Consider the following 22,718-nt stretch of genomic DNA (forward strand, 5'->3'; position numbering starts at 1 on the left):
AGGATATCAATATGGTGTCAGACTGATTATCATTCATGTTGTATATGAGGTCACAGGAAATTAGTATAACAAAACTCAGTGTGAATGGGAATGTGGTATTTACTTTTAAAGTCTCAGTTTTAGCTACTCACACTCAGTCTCTCATACATTTCATTGACTCCTTCTCTCACACTCGTACTCAGAAGCACCAGGATGTTTGTGTGTGTTGAGGTGGTATAGCCAGTGTGTCTTACGTGCAACGTGGAAGATGGAACTAATGGTATCTGTCAACTATTTATCATGCTTCGGGTTCCTTTTGGTGACAACAAACTACTTTATAGATGGATATTTTATATCCTCTGGGAGTCAAGCGTTGTTTTACGCTACTCCTTTGCTTTAGAGTCTGGCTTACTTCAGCCTCCATAAAACTTAAGTGAAGGCTAATGCTAGTTGTTTTTTCCTTATTTGGAATATCCATATCTTTATAGTTACAGTATATTTTCCTGTTGGGCTAACAGGAAAAGGAATGACATATGTGATGTGACATAACTCTGTTGGCACTCTCCTCCCTTTGAAGCACAGGCTCTTTTGCTGGCCAGTCATCTGTGCTGTATTCTTATCAGAGTGAAGGCATCCTGGTCTTGACACAAACACTGCTCAGTTTTATTGCTGCAAGAAGTGTCCTTTGTTATCAATAAAAGCTATTCTTTTAACCTTTTTTTTTTTTGCTGTTTTTTCTGATTTATACATGCATGTTTCCATTCTTTCTTTGTTCATACCAATCTTAACATCTCCATTACAATTCTCTACAAGAGTTTACTTGTAGCAGAAAAACATCCAATAGAAAGATTCAGGATGGTAGTTCTTTAGAATAGATTCAGATAATGTCATAAAATATAATTAGACCTGTTGATTTAAAGGAGATGTGACTTCCGACTCCAATATATCACTGTACTTTGAAAGGGTGTAGAAATAATAGTCTGTAAGCAGATATAACAAGAAAGTGGTTCCTGTGTTGAGCCGAAAGTCCAATGGATTGTATATATTGTAGACATGAATTAGGGAAAAATGTAAAATACACATTTTTAAGACATTATAATGGATGAGGTTTCTACTTCAATGTCAAGGATTTCTCATTAGCAAGTCCGTAGGAGAGAAAGGCCAGAAGTTGGGCACCTCTTCTATGTTTTGTGGTTTGTATATCTTGCTTTTCCCACATTGCAGCCTCTGAAGGTCATGTCACTTGGGTTGCTTCCCAAACTGATTAAGTTGTTTTTCCCGCAAATATATTTTTAGCTAGTGTATTGAATTGGCTCAACTGTTGTCTTTGAGTCTGCATCTCACTCATTCTTATCGGAACAGCTGCCTGTATGTTAGCTTTGTAAATAGTTAAACTGAGTGTGTACACAGCAAAAGGGAGGTGTGCCTATAGTGCTAACTGGCATATCAGTGCTGGCTCTAATCTGGTGAGTACAGTTATTGATAGCAGTGGAGATCTGACAACAACAGGTCAGTAATTCAACCTGGAGTCTGTTTTTGGACCCAGTATGCACTGTATTTCACATTTGCTCCAAAAACAATTTAGACATCTGGATTTTGAATTTCAACAGATGTATTATGGCAGAGAATACTTTGATTTTACTGCATTTTTGGTAAATAGGTGTAGTGCTGCTCACATGCAGTAACGGCCAAGGGAGCTAAGCTGCATTCTGCTGTTAAAACTCTCTTTGTTTCCATTCCTTATATGAATATCTCTTGATGCAAACCTCATAATTGCTTCCCTTTCCAATGTGTATTCAACACTCTTATAATCTGTGTCTATATTTTTCTTCCTGGTTGATTACTCAGCAGTTTCTTTCTGTATGTCTTCTTACTTGTTTGGTCAAAACTGACCATGTCCTTAAAATTTATTTTAGGGAAAAAAATGATAAAAATGTAACACAATAAAAACAGCTTTGTCAAACCACTTTTTACTTTAAAGTTGAACAGTTAAACTAACTGCAAATTTGCTAAACAAGTAAGTTGCCAAACTAGCTGTCTCTGCCTAGGCTTACTGGGTAATTATATCTAACATTTAAGAGAAACAAACTTTTCCACAATATGCATGCCTTCAATTAAAAAGAGGCTTCAGTGTTTTGGGGGTAGGGAAGGAAGCATTTGTATTTAATTTCTCGCACAGAAAAAAAGTGCAGTATTAGTGTAAACAGGTGACTTTGAACTTTCTCTGAAATATGTAGTCTAATCTCTTCTTAATTGTCTGTAACTCACATACCTGTTGATAAAAAAAAAAACCAAACAACTTGTAAAGGGGACATGTTACATCTTACATGCATTTTTTTTAAACAAAACTTTGTATATTTTACACTTTTTCTAAAAGTCTGTATTCCTGTGTTACACAATGGTTTTCAAAACCATTGTTAAAATTACTAGTTATGTTAAAGAAATTTTTTCATTATGCTTTTTTTTTTTTACTGGATTATTGAAACAGCAAATACACTTTGAATTGGTACACCTGTAAAGAGCAGTTTAGCCTGTCCTTAAAATTAATCAGTAAACCTAAGGCTTACAGCAGCCAACAATGTGCAATTATTTCAGTATTTTTAAAATTATAAAGAGCATGTGCCAACATATATTCAAAGCTATGCATGTATAATATATAATGCACAGTCACAGGATTTCATTCTGACGTGGTTGTGTCTTCTATTCTTTCAAATAAATATGAAAAAAAATTACCTTCTTCAATAAGTCAGTTCTTTAACAGATGGATCCCATCGCTGAAAAAAGTCACCATAAGTTAAATTGGTGTGACGCTCTGAAGATCTCTCAAGCCTTTGATAGCATTTTTCTTCTGTTTATACTCCCTGATTTTGTGGGGTAAGAAGCTTCTTCCCACCTCTTCCCTTACTTTCCTTTACCCAAGGAAGCAGTCAAAGCTGCTTTTCTCTGCACTATTTCTCATGAGTTCTTAAAAGAAAAATAAATGAGGATCGTCCATTTCTGCCTTCCTTTCTGAAAGTGTTTGTAGCATCTGGGCTGTGCTCCTCTACAATTTCTTCTTTCTTCCACACCACTCACAGAAAAATCTGGTGATTAAGTTTGCTGTCTTGGATTAAAATACCACTGAAGATGATGCAGTTTGGCCTAACAGCATCAGGTCATGCCATAGGGGAGCCTTCTGAGAAAGCATTCTGTTTACATGTGGAATTCGAAGAACTGAATCCCAAAAGGATGTGTGGACCAAGTTTCCTACTCTGATGCGGATTTATTTTAAGCAATGTTTGTTCAAACCTGCCTTAGTACAAACAATGGCATATGCAATTATGAAGCTGAGCATAATTTATCTAATAATCTACACATTATGGTAGCATGTTATAAAAACAAACAAACCTACCTGGGAGTAGGTATGCAGCCAACAAAGAAATTTAGGCAAGCATTTGAATGGTTTATTTTTAATGACAAGAAGATATTATATCTTTTTATATGCCAAATAATTTGTCTTGTTCATTTCTAAAAAAATTATACTTACTTGATCATGCTCTGAGTGTCTGTTAGGCTGGCCTGCGCGCTCTGTCACAGCTTTCAAACCTTTCAACTAATGTTCCTAAATTTCAATTTGTGGCAGGTTTCTTGGAAGGTGGGTAGCAACATCTGAGGGAGAAAATGGCAATATGAGCTTACTATAATTTTAAACAAAACCAAATGAGGAGGGACACCCCCCCCCCCCCCAAGCCAAATCCCTAAATATTTATCAAGATGTGTGTGTAATTTTCTACTGCAGAAAAAACTTGAGTATGTCTTCTCAGTTGTTTGGAATAACAGTTTCAACTTCTGGAGGTACTTGTTGCATTACGATGAATTTATGAAGCAGACATACCTAGTTTTTAATGATTCCTCAATTTATATTTTTGTTCATAAAATGATTGATTATAACATAGTTTGAAAGCAATCATTATACTTCTTTTCATGGCAAGGGGTCTGAAGGTCTAGTACAGTTAAAATGCCTGCTGTTGTTCACACGTCATGGCCTGTTCACATCCAGTTGCTGACAGAACCACTTGTCTTAAAGACATTTGCTTTTCACAGAATCCTAAATATTGTTTCAATTGTCATAAAACTAAATGGAAATATTTTAATAATGCTTGAAAAGTCTATGTTGTCTTACTTTGTGACTAAGTTTATAAGTAGCCCTAGGCTGGTTTTGAGTTGAAATCATATGCAGTGTTACCATTAAAAATAGCTCTTAATACAGTAGTTTCTTACCAGATTTGTGTGTGTATTTGTTATATAAACAAAGAGGGGGTAAATGCTAAAAATTAAGTTTAAATGCAGTAATCAGCTGGATGCGTGTGATTTGTGGGGTTATTGTCTTCTGCAATCTCTTTATGCTTCTTCAAAGTGTAGTTCATTAATCATTATGGATTCTTATTTGACTAATTAATGTATTTTAGCCTCATTTCCTAAAAAAATGAGGTGTATACAATTCTACCTGCCAATCCTGTTCTGCCCTCTTCTTCCTCTTTTCCTGTGTCTTGCACTACAAACTTTCTTAATTGCTGATCCATTCCAGCTAAAAATTGATGGAGATGGAGGCATCAAAGTTGATTAAATTTCTATGAGTTATGAAAATCTGGATAGAGTATATACATGCATGGTAGGGAAGAGACTTAAATTAGTGCCCAGCTGAGAGAAAAGCTGCAATGTGAGTTCAGTGATTGTTCCTTGCTGGATGCCTGGCTTGGAACCAGCTATTCTGTTTGCTGAGTCTTTCTCAGCTGGCAGTTAAGGAGAGCGGAAGAGGCATTGGAGTCAAGATATTCGAAAAAATGAAAAGAGAACTAGGCCTGTTGAAGTGCAAGGCACAGGTAAATTGTTGCTTTCTGCTTCTTCCTGTGGAACTCTCCTTCTTTTTCCTGGTTAACTAATAGAGCTTGCTTAAGTGAAGAGCCTCTTCATTTTAGCAAGCGTGCAATAAAATAAGACTCTTCAGGTTTACTGTTAAAAAATAATTAGAAATGTTATGGTAGCTGAGAGACCTAAACAATGTATAATGTAGGTTTTTGGGTGGTTTTTTTTTTTTAGAAGTATTGGGAGGCAATAGATTCTTGAAATTTTACTTAAGCTAGTTGTTAGTGAAAACTATGCATACTACATACACCCTTGCACATATACATGTGCTAACTCAACAAATGTTTGCAGGACAGTCATTTCAGATGTGATTAAGCTGCTAGAAATTTTTCTGCATATTCTCAATGAAAATAATCAAATATTAATAAAATTGTCTTAATGAGTGTATTTTGCCAGCTTGGAAATGAAAGTTAGCTTTAACATGTGCTTCTCAATGAATGTTGCATGCCATATATGCTTACTGTATAAATTCACTTAAAAATTATTACCTTCAGTAACTGTATTTGTATTATGTGCAGTGCTATTTCTCCAGGTGGAAAAATAGCAGCTTTTCTGCTATCCAGTATGTCTACGTTGGTCTAGATGCTATTCAACTGCTTTCTTAAAGCATAAAAGATACTTAGTGAGTTTGCTAGAACAAATCACAGGATCAGAATTAAGAATTGTCCTCTAAATCTTTTAAATTTAGACTACTTTTGAAATACTTATATCAAAAGCTTTTTCAGTCTAGCAGGATTTAGATTTGTGTGATTCACATCAGGAATCTAGTAATTAACAATACTGAACTCCACTAATAACACTATATACTATTTAAGCAAGTTGTTAGTACTTTTTTTGGTGGTGTCATATTCTTCAGTAGTTAACACTAGCATCAGCAAGCTGTAGGATGCAAGAACTTCCCATTTTACCACTTTCAAAATACCGGTGGAATTATCAATTTCACAGTAGTTGTCACATTCAATTCAGATTGCAGCCTCTAAAAAGAAAGTTGTGTTATTCAGATCCGGTCTCCTTTTACAAATTCTGTTTTGCATGGCATGCAGAGGATAAGACAAGCACTTGTTTAGACTGCTTGTGGTGTTACCAGTTGGTAAATTCATATGTATAGCCTTTTGTACTCAAGATAGAGATATCAGCAGCTTAAGCTAACATGTTACTTTCCTTGTTGGAAATAATGTTGTGTGCGGAAAATGACCTGAGAGGTGGCATGTGATGTTTGATTTGCTCTGGGATTCAGATTCGGTGGCTGACCAAGGATGTGCAGCACTGGGCTGGGAGACTTGCACATGCTGATTAGCCAACCCCTCGGCCAGAGTAGCTGAGCCTTGCAATAGATGGGAGCCCAAAGAGAGAGAGGTCAGATGTATAGGAGGATGAATGGTTTTGCAGTAGGTTATGACCACAGAAGGCAGTGGGGAAATGGCACAAAGGAGGGAACATGGCATGAGACGGATGCAGTAAGTAGTCTGGAAATTGTATCCAGCAGGTAATTTGGAGTCTTCAATAACCCATTCATTTTTCAGAGGGTAATCTGCTGTAGAGTTTTATATCTAGTTTAGTTGGTAAGGGATGTTGAGCTGAAAATGTGTTTTAAAAATGAATAGGAGACAAGGATACCTGGGTATTTCCAAAGTGATGTCTTTTTAATATAATAGCACGCTATTTCATTTATGTCTGTTAATATCGAAGCTATGTGATGCATATTGTCCACTTTCTCCCCCCTGCCCCCCAAAACCAAATACTGAATTGAATTAAATTCAAAATGTAGTAGGAATACCTGATTGCTTTGGTGCTGGGAGGATCAGGCTAGCATTGGTGTGAAGATTGGGGTGTGGTAAGGGGGAAGGTTGGACTGTAAATGAAGGTTGTCTTACCCCCTTTGAGAAGTGATGTATTTCCTCTTTTAATGAAGTGCTTTGAAGAATTACAGCCCCTGTCTGTAGACTTGATCTGACCAAGTGAAAACAAAGGACAGTCAGAAGCAAGTTTCTCCAAATTTGAAATTCCCTTTTTAATTTCATAATTCATTTTCAGCCTTTTCCCTATGCTTGTGGATTGTGGTTTTCTTTTTCTTTTCTTTCTTTTTTTTTTTTAAACCAAGTAATACTTGTCATGGGAAGATAAACTTCTTATCCAGGAGTTACTACTTCAGAATGGGCAGATACTTTCAGACATAAGAGGTACAGCAAACTTTGCGATTAGAACATCATTCACTCTCAGTTAATTGGCAAATTGAAGGGACAAAATCAAAAGACCTCTTTTGCCTAGGACATGAATATTTACAGATCACGTAATAGTAGAGACTAAGCCCTTTGTAAACCTTTTTCTGTACTTTGGGGAAATGGAAAGGACCTAGAAAGAAAACCAGTGTGGTGGGTTTGTTTGCAGTATTATGTATCTACATGTCAAAAATCCAGATGATTTAATTTTTGAGTTTCTGAGGATTCAAATGTTTACATTGTCTCTTCATGCAGATTCAAGATCCAGTCCATATTATGGCTGGCAGTGGGTCCAGATCAGGACCATCCAGTGGATTTTCCATGAAATCACAGCTTCAGATCACTGGTAAGCCTTTTGAAAGGATATATCTTTTCTGGTTAGAAATGTAAAACTGTTTTTCCCACAATTAAACAGAAGTTACTAATATGTTGCATTTCAGGAAGTTTTGAGTTGTACAAAACTCAAGAGAAGTCACACAATAAAATTGATGGTGTTATGCCATCATTACTTGGCAGAAATATAGCTATTTTATTCAGGATTTTATCTAAAACGTATTTTGAAATTATACATTTTTGTGTAAAAAAAAAAAAAAGTGAAGGAATAATTCTTCTTGAATGTTGTTAAGTAAATTCTACAGAACAGTCCTCTTTGAAATTTAATAATGTATTATGATATTTCTTTCAGTTACTAACACTTGATGTAGTACCAAATCTAACACTTTCTCCTAACAATCTTTTTACATCTCAAGCTAAGTGAATCTGAACTGCTGTTCATTAAATTTGACTTACTGCTTCTCCCTTGTTACATGTTTTTATGGCCACCATTGTAAAGGAGCTTTAATAAAAGTGTTGGTGAGAATATTACTGTAATTGAGCACCTGTAGATTGCATAGGAATGGATTTACATGACATGCTTTGCTTTTTGTAGTGCCCCACCAACAGAGCAACTGTTAAAACTTAATGACCAAGTTTTCCTCACTTTTGCGCTCTCACAAATTTTACTGAAGCATAAAAGCTGAAGCCTGGGAATGGGAAACCTGTAGGTGTATGCAGGTCTATGTTTAGGAGCATCAAGGGTAAATTTTGCACCATCAGTGTGGAAGATATGTGGGTATGTGCAGAAGTTTCACAAAGCTGATATTGTGGGGATGAAAAGAATTGTCAAAAATAGATGGGAAAGCTTTAGACTAGAAAGGAGGTTGGAACTGAGTAAGTTATACTGGCTCTAGCTGTCACACTGAGGTCACAAGCTTGTTTTTTCTGAGTAGGCTGTGAGACTTTAAGAGAAATCTTGTCCCTACGGGTTGATACTAAAGAGAAAATTGAAGAGGTTTAGGAGGTACATCCTCCACGTAGCTATGGAGAGCAGAGCTAAGGATTGAAGTGGTGATTGCTGACTAAGGCTTGCTCCATTAAAGGCCTGTGACTCGCACAAAGAAAGTGAAGAAATATCTCAGTGTTTAGAATTGAGACTATTAAGATGTTTGAACAGTTCTTAATTTCTGTAGTTCAGCCACAGTCTGCAAGCAATTTCCTGTGCAAGCAGACGTTAACCTTTTGGTAGACATTTCTGTAAACAGCACCCCCCACCTGCCCTACCCTCACCACCCCATTCTGCTGTCTTCATTAGTTTTAAATGGTCTTTCAGGTTGTCTGGGTAAGAACCTTGAAAGTAGGTACCAGGTGCTGATTATGCTCCCTCAAAGTGGATCTTGATGCCTTTGAGATAGCTAGTGATGTTGAGATATGAGATGCTGTAGTATAGAAGTACTGGACACATGAGGGGAAAAGAAGGGGAGCTATTTGTGAAAATTAATGTTAGCTAATTGAAGTTAATTTCTGTAAGATATTTGTAATACAGAGAGAAAGAGTTTCCCTTGGGAGCAGTTCAGAGCAGTTTATACTAAGCTACTTCTCTAAATCTCTAAAGGAGCATAGACTATAAAGGGAATCTAGGTAGATTAGCCATATGGGCTTGAATTAGTCATCTTTTTTTAAGGATGTAGTGCAGCTGAGGTGGGTGACAAAAGCACAGGAGACCAAGTTGTTATTTGTAAGAACAGAGTGGAGTTCACTGGCCAGTTGGAAATTATAATATCTTTAAGTACTGTTTTTTGAGTTTAGTGTGGACTGATGCACATGCATACTTCTTTGGCGCAATGGAGGCAACGTAGCCATGGTGTTTGGAAAGACAGGAGCATTACAGTCAATGATGTTGAATGTTTAAAAAAAAAAAAAAAAACCACACCAAAAAAAACCCAAACCAACCAAACGAAAAACCAACACAGCTGCCCCCCAAACCCCAATTAAAGCTCTAGAACTGCAAGTCCTGTCCAGGTTTTGTTGTTTCTAGAACAGTACGTAGTTATTGGAACTCAAAGTTTGCCTTTAGTTAGCTTTTCTGTAAGTTTGCTTTGATACAGAAAACTTAACACAAAGTTCTTTTAATGATGTTCTTTTAACCGGAAGTAGTGGCAGTTTTCCATGGTTCCTTAATGAGAGAGACAGATTATGTTTTGAGCTTTTTAACAAGCAAGCATAATAAACTCCAGGAATTCTCTTGGCTGGTGATAGACAGGAGGAGGTTATAGAGGATATTTTCTACTTACAACACCTAACTGCTTTTTTGAATCTTATATTGATTATTATTAATTACAGTGTCTGATGTTATAGAAGTACTGTTGCATGTTTTAGGCATTTGTGTGAGTTATAGTGTTGTATAAAATGATCTGGAATGCAAGAGCATTTTTGTCCATCTAATGTGGTTTTTTTTTTCTTGAGTGTTACTGTCAGGCATCAATGACCCAATACTTCAATACTGAAGCACACAACTGAAAAATACTATTTGCAATTGAAATCTTATTGAGTAAATTATTATTTTTCTCTTTCTTAACAGTTATTTCAGCAAAGCTAAAAGAAAAAAATAAATGGTTTGGACCTAGCCCTTATGTGGAAGTCTCAGTAGATGGACAGTCAAAGAAGACAGAAAAATGCAACAATACAAATAGCCCCAAGTGGAAACAGCACCTAACAGTGTACGTCTGATGGTTTTGTTTTCCAATTTATTTGAGCTAAATTAATGCAATTGACAGTGAATTTATGGGTTGCATTTTTATTTTAAGCAAGGCATTCAGTGTTACATGGTATGAAGATATTTGTGTAATTTTTGGAGCGAATATATTAGTCTGGAATATATATTTACAAACTATTGCATTATGTCCTATGGAAAGGACCCAGTGCTTATGCAGGAATGTATTCTGTATTAATGTATTGGCATATCAAAGGAGCTTTAATTCTGTGAGGAATAAGGAAAGTAAGGTAATTTGATATTAAAACTGACAGTCCCATGCACGTTTTTGTTGTCACATTTAAGGTTATGGTGTTTCAGAAATACTGTGGCTGAAAAGTGTAGCTGTTCTTTGTGTACCACTTTGTTGTGTACCATGCCATAGCATAGGTAGTTAGCTCTGTCTTGTGCATGTCTAAATTCAATCACAGGTACAAAATTCCCGATTAATTTGTGCCTTCAGAGTACAAAACTAACATTAGATTCAAGATGAACACAGCTGGTGATGTTTGCTTGGCCCAGTATTTATGTTGTGAGATGATAGGAAGTATAAAGCACAGGAAAAAAAATGATCTGCAGCTTCTGTGAAATTTAGTTTTCTCTTAAGAATGTGTCACATGGAACACTGGGATAAAGGGCAGTCTTGTGCTTGCACATTTACTTTTGCTTAAATTCTAGATTATTATTCTTGAGGCACCTTGAACATTCCTGCCTGATGAAAACCTTTTTTGTGCCCGTTCTTTTCTTGTAATTCAGATTATTATGAAGTTTTAGTTACTATGATTTACCTTACTTTCCACTGCAAAGTAGTATTTTAAGAAAGAGAAAACCTTGTGCTTTACCTGCGTATCAGTGTGCAAGAGCAGAATTTTCTTTTGGCTTTTTAAAGACTGCCTTTTTTCTTTCTTTTGTTTTTTGTTTGTTTGTTTGTTTGTTTTTTAAATTGAAATGTTTGTGGCTTGAGCTGTGCAAGTCCACACAATAATACATGGGTAATTTTTGCTCTTGTTCAGTAAGCACCGAACAGAGACACCCAATGCATATCAACTTCATTGAAGATTACACTAATGCTACATGGAACTTAGTGGAGTAAGTTAATTGTTTTTTAGGAAATATTTTGACACAGCTGCTTACATTCAGATTCAGAATAAAAAGGAGAAGTAACGGCTTCTGCAAATGGGTATGGACCATGGGTTCTTCTTCTAGGAGGCAGTCTGTTAGGTGGAGCTGCATATTCTGAAGGGATGGTCTAACTATGAAAGTCTGGGCTTACCAACGATATAGAAGTGAAATTATCCACTGAGAAAATAAACAGTCTTTTAATACCTGTTTCTCACAATTGAAATAATTTAAAAATATATAAATGTTAGAAAGTTCCTTATAGAAAAAGAATATCCGTATTAAAAATTACTTTGAAGTTGCTGTTAGGGATATTCTTTAAAAACACAGAAATGTGTTCATACAATGTCAGGAACTGATACTTATGTAAATTTGTTTCTCTTGTATGGCTTCTCAAAACTCAAGAGAGCATGAGGGACAGGTGAATATTTTACCTTTAAGAGCAACTTTCTAGAAAAAAAAAAAGTTCTGTGACTCCATTCTTAATTGTAATATCAGCTGTTTTGTGATGCTCATCTTTCTGCTGTTGTTGGAATACCTTTAAGAAGGAAAAAGAAAAATCTAGGCTTCTAGGTTTTTCTTATCACGGGGAGAGTTCCTTTATTCTCCAAGATTTGCCTGATCACATACATTATCTCAGCTGTCATCATCTTGCTGCAGAATGTTTGGTGAGATTTAGCAGTTTTGAAATGAGCATGGTTTGATTTGGCTTGTTTTGGAGCTGGAGGGAGGAAGACTAAGTAACTGCTGTGGCAGAAAATATTTCCGTTTGCATGTGTTTCTTCTCCAGTAAGGGGCTCTCCCAGTACATAACGGCTGGCCTAGATCTGGGGGTGGAGGGTTTTACTGCATAGGCAATCCTTGATCAAGAGCTTTCAGGTTTGGGGATTGACTCTGCTGATGGCTTTTCTAGGAGCAGAGATGTACCTTCTCTGCCACAGGTTGACAAATTCAAACTGTCTGTGTGTTTGGCAGAGGCTTACAGTATTGTGGTTTTATGACCTTACCAGCCCACAAGGTTTTTCAGAGAGAACTTTGGCTCTTGTTTGGACTATGTAGAGGCTTACATTGCCATTGTTTGTCCTGTGCCTGCTCTCTAGAAGGCATCTTTCCAGGTTGTAGCACCACGCTTTGAATGAAGTTCAGATTTTTGCATCACTAAAACAAGTAAAAATTTAAGAAAAGCCTCAGGGAAGTGAAGGGGGGTTGAAATAAATGGTTCAATTCTTTTTTGAATTGATTTGAAATTAAGAGAAACTGTTGTGATAGTTGTGTCCATAAGGGACTTTTCTGGTAGTAAACCCAGAACCAGTTCTGCAAGGACATAATCAAATTAGCACACTGTGGAAGTAATACATCCTACTCCTGGAAATGGTGAGGGAAGTTTTTGAATTGTTAAGCCATGGAAGATGTAGTGTGTTGTTCTGTTCTCAGTAAATGCATTGTGAAGTCAGAAGTACGCTAGTAAAATGTTAAATAATTTTGTATATATTCCTGCTTCTTTGTCATAATATGATGTAAGTATGTGCCAGTTTATTAGGGGAACAGTCATCTTCTAAAAATACTTGAAATAATTTTTAGTATTTCCGAGTACTTCCCTTTTTATGGGATGTCCTAAAATTTTCTGATAACCTCTTCAGAAAGCAAATTTGCTGTCTTCCCTCTCTGTGTGAAAAATTCTCACATCAAGGTATGCAAATGCCAGAACACTCATGAAATGTGAACCTGCAAGAATCAGTCTTTTTTTCTAATCCTGGTTACACTCAGATGCTGATAGTGAGCCAGTAGTTTTTTTATAGATACTTCCCTTAAAATAGTAATAATAAAAAATGTACTCAGTCTGTGAACGGTCTTGCAACAGTCTTGATTTACGTGACATATAAATGTGACTGCATACTAGAATGGGATAATTAGAAATGGTTTGATGTTACCACCAGTATTTCTTTGTTTTTAAATAATTTTAAGTGACAGTTGAAGTAGATTGCTTGGTTCACCCGCTTCCCCTGCCAACAAATGCCCTTATACAGTGCTCAACTTTTTCTTTTCAGAATTGTGACTCCTGTAAGTAAATTAAACTTTCGAGTCTGGAGCCATCAAACATTAAAATCTGATGTCCTTCTGGGAAGTGCTGCTCTGGATATTCATGAGACTTTGAAATCAAACAGTATGAAACGTAAGTATAAGATTAACAATACCTTGGAATGCTGCAGAATTTGTCAGGAATTGTCTGTTAATGAGTGCTCTGTGCAACTCTGTAGATGGCCCTTAAGAATTGCTTTTGTTGCTACAGATTCCATTTATGAGCTTCCTCCTCCCTTTTCAGTGTAGTCTTTTTTCATTATACACAGTCTGCTGTGGTGTCATTGAAAACTTGTATTTTTTACTTTGCTAATATGTGCAAGAGTGAAAGCCTAATTAAAGTGTTTCCTTTTATATAGCTTAAAAATGAAAACTCTGGTATGTTCCTGGTGCTAGACCAGGAATTGTGTAAGGTTGTTTTCGTGCTAAATAGTGTTATAGGGATGTGTTGTATTATTTCATGCATCTTGGAACTAGTTAGCCTTTCAGCAGTATGTGCATCTTAAGAAGCTTGAAAGAGAGATACAGAAATCTACACACCTGTTACAGAATTTATGTTGCTACAGCATATAGCTTTGTGCTGTCATACTTATGTTCTGTCCTTTAAAGAAGTGTTTGCTTCCAGACTTGCAGATGTGGGCATTGTAAATGCAGCATGTTGATAGCAGCGTAATAAGCTGTTCTGATAGTGTTACTGTCCTGCTGAATCTGGGTGAAAATTACCTTGGGTGATTACCTTGTTCTGTGTGACACCAGCCACCCTGCTGTAATTCACTGGATTTTGTTTCAAACCATTTCATCAAAAATGTTTATTTACAGTTCTGTTTCACTGAAAAACAGTTACTTACCCTGAAAATACCTTTGGTCTGGGGATATGATGCAAAATCTTCACATTCAAAATGTGAATCTTGATGTTATTAGATAAATGTGAAATATTTTAATCAGAAGATAGAATTGATATTTGTTCTGTATGAACAATAAGGTGAATTACATTTCCTAACTATGGGTTTTTGAAGACAGGTGTATTAATTGCTTTAGAAGTGTGGGCAGAAACGTGAGACTCAATTTCTGCTGTAATGATAATCCTTTCTTTAGGCAGCAACAAGCTTATGCTCCAGTTTTCCCCTTTTTGTAGAAATAATAACTTTTTACTGGCATCTGGAAATTATTAATTTCACCACACAAAACAAAAAATTATGGAGAGACAGAGCTGTAGTTCTGGGGTTTGGGTTTTTTTGGTTTTTTTTTCCCTTGATCACTGTAGTCTATGATTGGCTTCTTGAATAAAATGCACTTTTTTGTCATGTAGTAAGATAAAATCCCATTCTTTTCTGTACTTTTTCAGTTGAGCAGGTAGTGGTGACATTGCATCTTGTTGGTGACAGAGAACCAGCAGAAGTGGTAGGAGATTTGTCTGTCTGTCTAGATGGGATGCAGGTAGATCCTGAGCTCCTAACCAATGGTGATGCCTCAAGTACAAGAAGTAAGTAACTTTCAGTTTGAATGTGCCCTCTACATGTATCTGGTGTACAAAGCTGTTTTTCTGGAAGCTTTAACACAGTGTTTTAATAATTATAATAACAGCAGTTTCTATAACTTCCTGTTTGTAGAGACCAGAACTCTTATGTGTTTTTGTTTGAGGTGGAATCCTCAGTGGAGTCCACAGTGAAGGTTTTCAGCCTTACTGTAACAAAAATAAGATCAGCATCTTTATTTTCTAGACTTTGTTAGCTTACATCTAGCAATCCCAAACTTTAACGAAACCCTCTAGCTACCCTCAATGTTTAATAACATCATAAACAGAAAAGAATATAAAATAAGTTAGTTTGATCTCATCATCATCATAATAAGTATTCTGCTCACTAGGGTTTATATTTGTTTTTCTTAAAATCTCACTTAATAGATTTTATTCCTTGTGGAGCGCTGCAGAGAGGGATCCACTATTCTGTTTAGTTGGTGTCTTCAGATAACTAGTATGATTTTTAACTGAAAATCTTGAATACAGGTAAAATGTGTAATTACACTAAAATAAAAAGTGAGAGGTTTTAATTCCATTGATGCAGGACAGGCAAGGGAGCATTTTTGAGGGTATTGTGTGTTACAAAAGTAGAAATAGACAAGAGGTTATTTCTCCAGAAGGTAGCATTGAAGACACTGTCTGCTGTAGCAACTAGCTAGGCAGTTAATTGGCAATTTTTAGGCTTCTGGGGTTTGGTGGTTTGTTTTTGTTTTTTTTTTTGTTGGGTTTTTTTTTTTTTTTGAAGACTAGAGGAAGTTGCCTTGAGTTTCCATCTAAGTATCATAGGAAACTTGAACACACTAGCTTTGTAACCATCATTTCTTAAAGCTTTTAGTTCATCTTTCTTTGCATCTTGTTAAAAGGATCAGTCACATGATCTGATGGTGTGGGATTTTTTTAAAAATAAAAGCCAAATGCTGGGATTGTGTGGGGCTTTTAGAGCAGGGCTGAGGTGTGTTAATAGAAATATGTAGTGAAAGTAACAAATTTTCCTCCTATGCAATACTTGGTTTTCATCTGTGCTTTCTTCCATTTCCTGAAATTTACCTACTGAGAAAAAGGTGATAGCAAGTAGAAAAAGGCAGGTAGTGGAACTGAGTGCTATATAAAGTTTTGGGCTCAACAGTAAAGACAGACATTGACATACCAAGCCAGAAGTTCAGCAGAGGGTTCCCAGATAATCAGGGGACTGAAGCACATGAGGAAAGAGTTAAATCTTTAAGTAGTCTAACACATTCTTATTGTACAGGCTAAAGGTACTTACAGGCAAATATATTGTTTATTGAGTAGCTTTTAAAATTAAGATTTCTGTATCTGGAATTAAAATCACTTCCGTGCACAGCCCACTAACAGCACATTATTGTAAGCCTTTACATGACTACATCCTTGTCTTTGGCTTAGATCTGTACATAGTTCCCATCAGAATTGATAATTCATTTCTTTGTTAATGACATTTGTTTAATTCCATGGAAATAAAGTATTTTGCTGTCTACACGAATGAGCAGTTCTGTGCTGCATATTAAAGTATTGCAAATGCTGGCACAAAAGGTAAATATTTCCAAGCTGGGTGAACAAGCAGTTGCAAAAAGTTTGCAAATCTAGGCTGAGCTGCTATAATTCTGTTTGGAGTACAGCCGTATTTTGTACCTGCTTGAATGTCTTTATGCTAACTAATGTACAGAGAAAGGGAAAGGTCCAGGCTAGAGAGCCCCAGAAAACAAAGCCCCTGCAGTTGCTTGCTAGCCAACCAGAGAGAAGATTTTAGAGAAGTTGTTGCCCTTCCTGCTCTGCCTGTCATCATTGAAAAGGGAGACAATATGAAAAGCCAGCTCCACTTCAAGAATGGAGAACACTACCTCATACTGCTACAAAGACAGGAGACAATGTTACTGAACTGTGTGTGTTTCAGAATATTAATACAGTCAAATGATATCCTGTTATATCTTCCATAAAGTGAAAATATTAGTCACAGTGGCAGTGGTTTAAAAAAAATGTACACAAACATATACATAGACATGCAAAATGTATGCAGTTTTGAAATAAGAAAGTATATAAGCAGCACATAGTGTATTACCTCCACATTTGAAAGAAATGTGAGCATTAAAGACTGCTTCTTTTCTTGGAAATGATACAGAATGTTTCTTATACTTCTGTTGTCTTTTTCTTTCTGGTATTTAAGGTCCTACACAGAATGATAGCTCCAAAGTAAAGAATGATACACGGTAAGACTTTTTTCCTCTTTTTTTGTACTGCCTTTTAGTGTTTGCAGTTTTGAAAGAGGAACTGTATGTTTTGTAAAGGAGACAACTGAAAAATTTCTGAGCGTACCCTGCAGCAGCATCTGTTAAGATCTGAGCATGTCCTAAACAAAAATACTGTACCATTGTATGTTCACGTATTAAATTGTTTTCAATCTGAGCCCCATCTTCTAGCTTCAGTTTGCCTCCATACCTGACTGATCTTTTGGTTTTTTTCCCTTCGTGTTCCTCATCCTTCTCCCAGTGATTAACCAAAGTAAAATATTAAAAAAAAATAAAAAATCCCAGTGGTGGGTAACTGGCACTGGTTATTTTTACACTGTTTTGCTTTATAGCATGGAGATACCAGAATTATATTTAGCTTTATTAAGAAGATACCAAGAGCTGTCTAGCAGTTGCAGTGTTTTAAAGTCAATACCAGATTATGTACCCTGCCTCCTGCTTGGTAGGATAAAAGTGTGACCATACTTGATGGTAGATTAATCTTCAATGAGCACCATACCACTTTAATTAGTTCCCAGTACAAGTATTTTAAGGATCTGTACAATGCACAACACTCGGATGATGCCTGGAGTAGTCAAGTTGAATTTCACTATTTTTTTTAATAGATTGTAACTGTCTTAGCTATGTTGTCTGAAATCTTCCCATGAATGTTGGGGTTTTTTTGTTCTGTTTCCTTTTCATGCTCAGAAGAATGTTTCCATGCTTGGGTATTCATAATACCTGAGTGTGTGATGGTATAATAATAATAGTAATAATAGCTGATTTGGTTTTAGTACCAACCAGTGGGGGTTTTGTGTTCATTAATGGTCCATTTTGAGGATCATGTAAATGATCTGGAATATGTGTAGCAGTGGTTATTGTTATAATAATGTGTTAGTGTATAGTAGTGTTTTGATATGTATTGTTGTACCTTAAGCCAACTGGTCAAATACACTAGAGGTAAAAGGTTACGCTTTTGACTTTAATGTTCAAACAGCAGCAGTATGCTTTCTGGGACTGAGGAAAACCTCGGTTATAGGTCTTGCAACCTTCAGATCACTAATGATTTGTACAAGCTTTCATAGTGAATTACTTTGGGGTTGGTGTGGTATGGTATGAATTATGTGCACCACACCTGCTATAGAGCAAAAGCGTGTTTGACAATGATATTGAGGTCAAATCTACATGATTCTACTTGATCCTCTATGACTTCTGATTTACTTAGGCTTACCCACTGTTTTTTATTTTGTGTACATTTAAAGGAATGTAATTTAGAGGTACTGGGCTGAAACCAGTAACCTATGGTTTTATTACTGATGACCAATGTACTTGACCTGTCAGTCCACTGGAGTTTTAGTTGACAATCTTTTTATTTTGCTCAGCATATTCTGAAAAGAAAATGCTTTAGAAGTAAAGATGTAGATACCTGTAACTCTGCTTAAGGAGCTACAAATACATCAAAATAATAAATTGCTAGGTATTACTGAACAGTAGAGAATGGGTCAGTACTGCTATTTAGTTTGTTAATTCTTGTAAAGTTGAGAAGCTTATATTCATAGCTGTTCGTCAAAACCTTAATGCTTAGTCCTAAATTCTCCAGTCCTTTCCAGAATTGAGTTTAGAGGAAAATTGGTGTATGCGTAATTAAGTTTTGTAAAAATTTGAAGCATTCTATGTGTTCTGAGCATATACTAGCCCTGTGGAGCAAATGCACACAGGCTGTTCTCAGATGTTAGTCAGCTTCCCATCTCATTAGAGACAAGTGGAATTCATGGGTGGGAATAGCTGAGCAGAAACATCCAGAGCCTGGGCCTAAAGGCAGGTGCATCGAGTTGGGAAATGAGAGGAGATTTCAGTGACAGATGTTATATACATCTATTTCACAACCTTTTCATCAGTTGAGGTTTCATATACCTCAGGAGATAAACTCTTAGTATGTTTATACAGATGTATAGGTTTTTATAATTATTATGAATGTAAGAGTCTCACCTAGTCCTAACTATTACATTTTAGTATTTACCATAAAGTTTGATGTCACCCATACATTATTAGAACAGTTCTCCTTTTTGTCTTTTCCTGCAAAAGGACTAACTCAAATGGCCTTGAAAGCTGTGAAGATGCTGTTCCCAATGAAAACAAGACTGTTAATGGCAGTGATTCTCCATTACTCACAAATGGAAACTGCAAACCTTCTAGACCTCCCAGGCCTTCTAGACCACCTCCACCCACTCCCCGCAGACCCACTTCAGTAGCTGGTATGTATTCTAGGGCCAGGTATTAATTTTAAAGCTGCACACTCTTTGAATGAACATTGTTGTTTCTGATGCTGATTTTAACTAACTACATTTTTTTCATGGTAAATTCTTTGGCATATAACTTCTGAAGGACTATTTTTAAGCTTGCATTCAGTACATGATGTTTAATCATTGTTCCTATTAGAAATTTCTTGCTTCAATGTCTGCTAAGTAATGATTGCAGAGATACTGCTACATACAGTGGGGCTGTAGAAAGACAGCCCCAAAAGACAAAAGAACACAAGTGAATGCTACTGCTGCACTAAGAAATCCACTGAGTTTGAGGCTTGAGATGAAATCTAGTGAAGGACTTAGAACTGTCTCAAGTTGATAATATTAGGGTTTGAAATACTAGTTATTTGTTTCTACAATTCTAGTTAAATTCTGTGAAATAGCAGCACTTAAAACATTCATTACTCTTTTGCACTGAAATGGATAATTTTTTTTAATTTTATGTGATTATTTAAAAACTACAAAACTTTAGGACAAGTAGTCCTGAGAAGTTAGTCGATGTTTTTAGGGTAACTCCTTTACGCCCATACACTGCAATCTGTTTCAGTAGTCTCATTATTACAGTTGATAAATGCTGAGTCTGGATGCAAAACTGCAATACAGTAATTACTTTAAAAGATTAATCCAGTGGAGTTCAGTAACAAGGCCTGAGTCATATACAACTTTTAATCCCAACCACCAAATGGCATTCAGAAAAAACTGAAAATGTTAAAAGAATGTATGTATTCCCCTCCCATTCCGGTAATTTCTTTCCATGCAATGTCAAATCTCTTCTTGAAAATTTTGTGCTTATTTTCTCTTAAATTATTATTCTGAATAATAAATGGAAAATAATTAACTCATCAATGTAAGAAAGTAGTTTTTTGTTTATAATTGTTTAGTGTTTACGGAATGCAGACAACTTGCGTCGGTAAATATGATTTATTCTATCAGAAATACCAAAATTGTGCTGTTGATGGCAGTTCTTGGATTAAAGCATTTTTACAAAGTGAGACAAAATTGCTTTTTAGTTCTTGTGTAAGCTGCAAAATGTGGCTGTATGTGTGCACTTTGAAATACCAGTTCTTGCATGTTTACTTTTGTGGTTTACAACTTCTAAAATAGATTGGTGATAAATATCGGTTAAAGGCTTTTTTTCTTCTGTCTTTGATATCTCTGACATCATAGCAAGTGTAAATGGTCCTTCATCCACATCCACAGAAAGTGATGGGGCCAGTGCAGGATCGCTGGCAGGTACAGCTGCAAATACATCTTCAGAACAGAGCCCTGAGGGGGCAACAGCTGCAACAACAGTTCCTGCAACTGCTGCACTTACCACACCTCCAGTATCCAGACAAGTCCAGCCAGTAAATCCTCCACCTCAGGCGCTTACTACAGTCAGTCAAGGTCCTCTTCCACCTGGGTATGAGTTTAATGACTTTTTTTTTCTTTTTTTTGTGCTGACCTTTCTGTTTTTACTTTATTTTACTTACAGTAGGTGTAACAAAACATTCATAACATCTGCCTTTTGCTGCATAACAACACCCCCGCCCTGATATTGATTTGGAGGTTGTCATAACTGTTTTGTCTGGTAGGCCTTCAAGCATGGTTTATTCAAGAAAAGAATTAATCTTTCAGATATTTTTGATACTTGTCATACATTCCCATGTCAGTGAAACATGGAAGTTTTAAATAGTGCAGCAGCTTGCTGTCTTTAAACTAGAATGGAGTCAAGTAGTAAAATTTTGCTGTAGATAAGTAGAAGAAAATCTGCTATTGCAGTACATAATCTGCAATATGTCTTGAAGTTTCTGGACTCTGAGTGAGGGAAAGCAAAAGCTTACCAATGTGAATGGTGTAATTGGTGAAATATCTGCCTTAATTTGCAGGCAGTTGAACCAAAAGGTAGGAGAGATCTGAATTACCTCACTTACAGGACTACTGTGAAATATAAAAGCAGTCTTGAAAGCATCGGTTGTTGCTTTACCGTTTTGATTTCATCAGAAATGGCAAATCAGCATGCTTTTTTTCCCCCACAATGTTACATTGATGCAAATACAGGGGTAAGTCAGTATCCCAAATGCTGCATATGCAGAAAATATGTGACCAGTGCCCTTATGATGAACTCTGCATATACATGATCTGTGCAAAATTTGCATGTTTTGAGGATTTAAATTGAATTAATGTTACTCTAAAAGGGGATTATGCTCTACAGATTATTCTGTTCAACAGGTTATTGATATGCTTGAATACAAAACTTTGCTTCATTGCTTGCTAAAATTGTATGCATAGGCATGAATTTTAGCTTCAGTTTCCCAGAAACTGAAGGTGGTCATGTAGAATGTTTTTTGTATTCTAGTTGACATAGAATTACTGTTAATAGGAACATTGAACCACTGTATATGCTACAGCATTTTGGTGCATCTCGTGAACCAAGTGTTACTTTCAAGCATTTTATTTAGAAATAAGCATTTTATGAAAAAAAATATTTCTCATCTTTATACTGTAGATGAATGGTTGGAGTAGTTTGATCTGGAGGAAGATAAAAATATTGTTTTATTTTCAGTTGGGAGCAAAGAGTAGACCAACATGGTCGAGTATACTATGTAGATCATGTTGAAAAAAGAACAACGTGGGATCGGCCAGAGCCTCTTCCTCCAAGGTGAGCCACGTTAAGTTATATGATTGTCTAGGATATGTCTGGATTTTTCAGAAACTAATTAACTGACAGTTTACTAAAGCTAGAAAGCATGTTTGTAAATAGAAATGTGAACCCAGTGCAAACAATTGCTCCAGGTTATCTCTAAGGAGTTCTGCAAAAATGTACATAGTATGGAAAAGAGTTGAACATCAAAAATAACAATCTGAACTTCCTGTCAAAGATTAAGCAAGTGCATCTTTACTGAGAAACGGATTTAAGTTAAAGACAATAGACACCCCCAACTGTAAAAGAGAACCAAAACCACAGAAAAGTATTTTGGGATTGAGCTTGAGGAATAATGCCCTTGGTTACCTCTTTATCCTGAGGTTACTGTTTGCAGTCCTTTGATCTTGTCTCGGGGTTCCCAGCTGCTAATTTACTATGCTTTTATAAAACAGCTTTGGTTATTAGGCTTTTCCAGCTGCTAGCATCAGAACAGCCAGTGATGTTAGTCTCTACATGGAAGCGGTGTTCACATTTGTTCTACGTTTCTTATTTTTTAAGGAGTGTAAGAAAAACGTAAGAATTACTCTGTTGCACTTCATTCATACTCAAGTGGTTCACCCTGTACAGAATTACAAAGTAAAAACATGGGATAGTAAAGA

At 36.2% G+C, this 22,718-nt stretch overlaps 1 protein-coding gene across 7 annotated transcripts in view; it reads left to right on the top strand.

The window, feature by feature from the left end:
- ITCH (itchy E3 ubiquitin protein ligase) overlaps positions 1–22,718 on the top strand; it is a 72,095-nt gene that overhangs the window by 19,438 nt on the left and 29,939 nt on the right. For 2 of the 7 annotated variants that reach the window (XM_041122730.1, XM_041122731.1), the window contains exons 1-9: positions 5,938–6,341; positions 7,359–7,449; positions 10,000–10,138; positions 13,338–13,462; positions 14,714–14,851; positions 17,067–17,109; positions 19,213–19,382; positions 20,601–20,835; positions 21,979–22,074. In XM_041122730.1, coding sequence (XP_040978664.1) covers positions 6,219–6,341; positions 7,359–7,449; positions 10,000–10,138; positions 13,338–13,462; positions 14,714–14,851; positions 17,067–17,109; positions 19,213–19,382; positions 20,601–20,835; positions 21,979–22,074 — 1,160 coding nt within the window. In that variant the 5' untranslated portion in view covers positions 5,938–6,218. Of the gene's footprint in view, positions 1–5,934; positions 6,342–6,966; positions 7,065–7,357; positions 7,450–9,999; positions 10,139–13,337; positions 13,463–14,713; positions 14,852–17,066; positions 17,110–19,212; positions 19,383–20,600; positions 20,836–21,978; positions 22,075–22,718 lie in introns of those variants that run through there. The other 5 variants (XM_030008849.2, XM_041122732.1, XM_041122734.1 and 2 more) reach the window with 4 other exon arrangements.

This window comes from Aquila chrysaetos, chromosome 3 (genome assembly GCF_900496995.4).
Source record: "Aquila chrysaetos chrysaetos chromosome 3, bAquChr1.4, whole genome shotgun sequence".
Lineage (NCBI taxonomy): Eukaryota > Metazoa > Chordata > Aves > Accipitriformes > Accipitridae > Aquila > Aquila chrysaetos.